This window comes from Heterodontus francisci, unplaced genomic scaffold, assembly GCF_036365525.1.
Source record: "Heterodontus francisci isolate sHetFra1 unplaced genomic scaffold, sHetFra1.hap1 HAP1_SCAFFOLD_58, whole genome shotgun sequence".
Lineage (NCBI taxonomy): Eukaryota > Metazoa > Chordata > Chondrichthyes > Heterodontiformes > Heterodontidae > Heterodontus > Heterodontus francisci.
Genome location: NW_027142006.1, coordinates 3,038,489 through 3,040,727, shown reverse-complemented (window position 1 = coordinate 3,040,727; position 2,239 = coordinate 3,038,489). Strand labels below are relative to the sequence as shown.

The 2,239-nt window shown below is 47.0% G+C and overlaps 1 protein-coding gene across 1 annotated transcript; it reads left to right on the top strand.

The window, feature by feature from the left end:
- Nucleotides 1-1,704: 1,704 nt before the first annotated feature.
- LOC137365887 (histone H2A-like) lies at nucleotides 1,705-2,025 on the top strand (the record flags this gene model as incomplete). Its single annotated transcript, XM_068028131.1, has 1 exon — nucleotides 1,705-2,025. A coding segment is annotated over exon 1 (321 nt), but the record flags the coding sequence as incomplete, so codon positions are not given.
- Nucleotides 2,026-2,239: the final 214 nt, after the last annotated feature.

Sequence of the window (2,239 nt, the reverse complement as noted above, 5' to 3'; positions counted from 1 at the left end):
TGATGTTTCCTCCACCAAGTTACATGGAAGAGTGTCACCAGCTCCTTCTCACACACAGTCCGTACATTATCACTCACAGAGTGCAGAGACACAGACGCCCTTTGGTCTGCCCGAAACTTGCTGGTCTTCCAGCGCAAAGAGTTGTCCACCACCGAATGTTGCAGACTGGCACATTCCAAGGTCCAGGACTACGTGCTGAGGGACGCACTAAAGCTTGGGGCAGCCGCAGCAAAGGCTCAATGGGGAAAGACCACAGTGTAAGGTTCCCCCACCAAGCTGGACTGAGGGGCTGGAACCATGGGAAACCCCTCGAACTGTATCGGGAAAATTTTCATTTGCTGTAAATGTAAAAATGTATATGGCATGACAAATGTGAAATGGAAGGGTTGTGAAGCAACTCATGATTGTATTGAAGGAAACTGATCTCCCTTGCAATGTTTGTATTTTTTGGTGCTGTTTGAAACTGTTTGGCAATGTATTTTTAACAGATTTTTACGAATAAAGTATATTTTGGAAATAAAAAAGAGAAGAAAGCAGCTCCTAAGAAAGGCGCCAAGAAAACCTTAAATAAACCGTCAACAAAGGGCGGCAAGAAGCAGAGGAAGGAGAGTTACTCCATCTACATCTACAAAGTGATGAAGCAGGTTCATCCCGACACCGGCATCTCCTCCAAGGCCATGAGCATCATGAACTCGTTAGTGAACGATGTTTTCGAGCGCATCGCGGGTGAGGCTTCCCGCCTGGCCCATTACAACAACCATCAGCTCTGGGTGATCCAGACCGCCGTGCGCCTGCTGCTGCCCGGGGCGCTGGCCAAGCACGCCGTGTCGGAAGGGACAAAGGCGGTGACCAAGTACACCAGCTCCAAGTAAAACTGCACAATGGACTGAAAAACATCCCAAACACAACGGCTCTTTTAAGAGCCACCAACAATCTCTGAAAAAGCTGCATCCGACATCTTTATGAAATCACTTTAAGACGATGTATAATATAATAAAGATCCCACTGCTGTGTTTGTATCTCCTGTTATTAACCGAACACGAACCCATAATCTGATCACCTGCCTTCACTTTTTTTGCTTAAAGCTGCTCTTATTCTGTTTTTTCACAGCCCCTGTATGACCGCATTAGCAGCTGATTTCAGCGGTAAGGATTAGACCTTAATCCCTTCACTGATTAATCATTTTATTAACAGCAACTCTCCGCAGTGTAACAGCCTGGGATGGGATTATTACAGAGCAAGTTAAGGGCCGTTTGAGGACTTGATCCGGCTCCCTCTTTTCAGAGAAGGACACTGGGCTCTGATTGAAAACTAAACTGAGTATTTCACTTCAGGCCAATGCAGGCCCCACCCGGGACAGTTTGAAAGCGATTGTCGAATGAGTCACAATTTAAATAACATTTTACAAGTTGAATAAAACAAAATCAAGAGATGGGACTTTAAATCTTTCACTAAGGATGACATTTATTTCAATCCGCTCCTTTCCGACAATGAAATTGGCGGGCTTTTTGAAATTGACAAATTTTGTGCTTCTGATGTCGTGGCGGGTAAATCCCGCCCTCTTGTGTTGGTCAGTGACCTGATTGATGAAGAATATAGGCAAATAGATTTAAGTACCGACCATTGAGGAGAGTTCTCAGTCTTAAAGTAAAGTAAATGCTGCGGAAATTATCCATTTGTGAAAGTATTTGTGAGATTGTGGAAATGTCTGGAGGAAAGACCGGCGGGAAAGCTCGGGCCAAAGCCAAGTCTCGCTCCTCCCGGGCTGGACTGCAGTTGCCGGTGGGCCGTGTTCACAGGCTCCTGAGAAAGGGTAACTATGCTGAGCGTGTGGGTGCTGGAGCCCCGGTCGATCTGGCTGCTGTGCTCGAGTATCTGACCGCTGAAATCCTCGAGCTGGCCGGTAACGCGGCCCGGGACAACAAGAAGACCCGCATCATCCCCAGACAACTGCAGCTGGCCGTCCGCAACGAGGAGGAGCTCAACAAGCTGCTGGGAGGGGTGACCATCGCTCAGGGCGGGGTGCTACCCAAGAAAACCATCACTCAAAGCTCCCAGAAAATGTAAAGCAGACAAAATGTCATCTAATAAACCAAAGACTCTTTTCAGAGCCACCCACAGTCCCTGAAAGGGCTGATTACTGTCTGATTCAAGCATGTCAGTAACAGAACAGAATAGGAACTATTTAAAATGTTTATGAGCAACTATTTCAGTGGCTTCTCACTGTCCCCCTGATCCC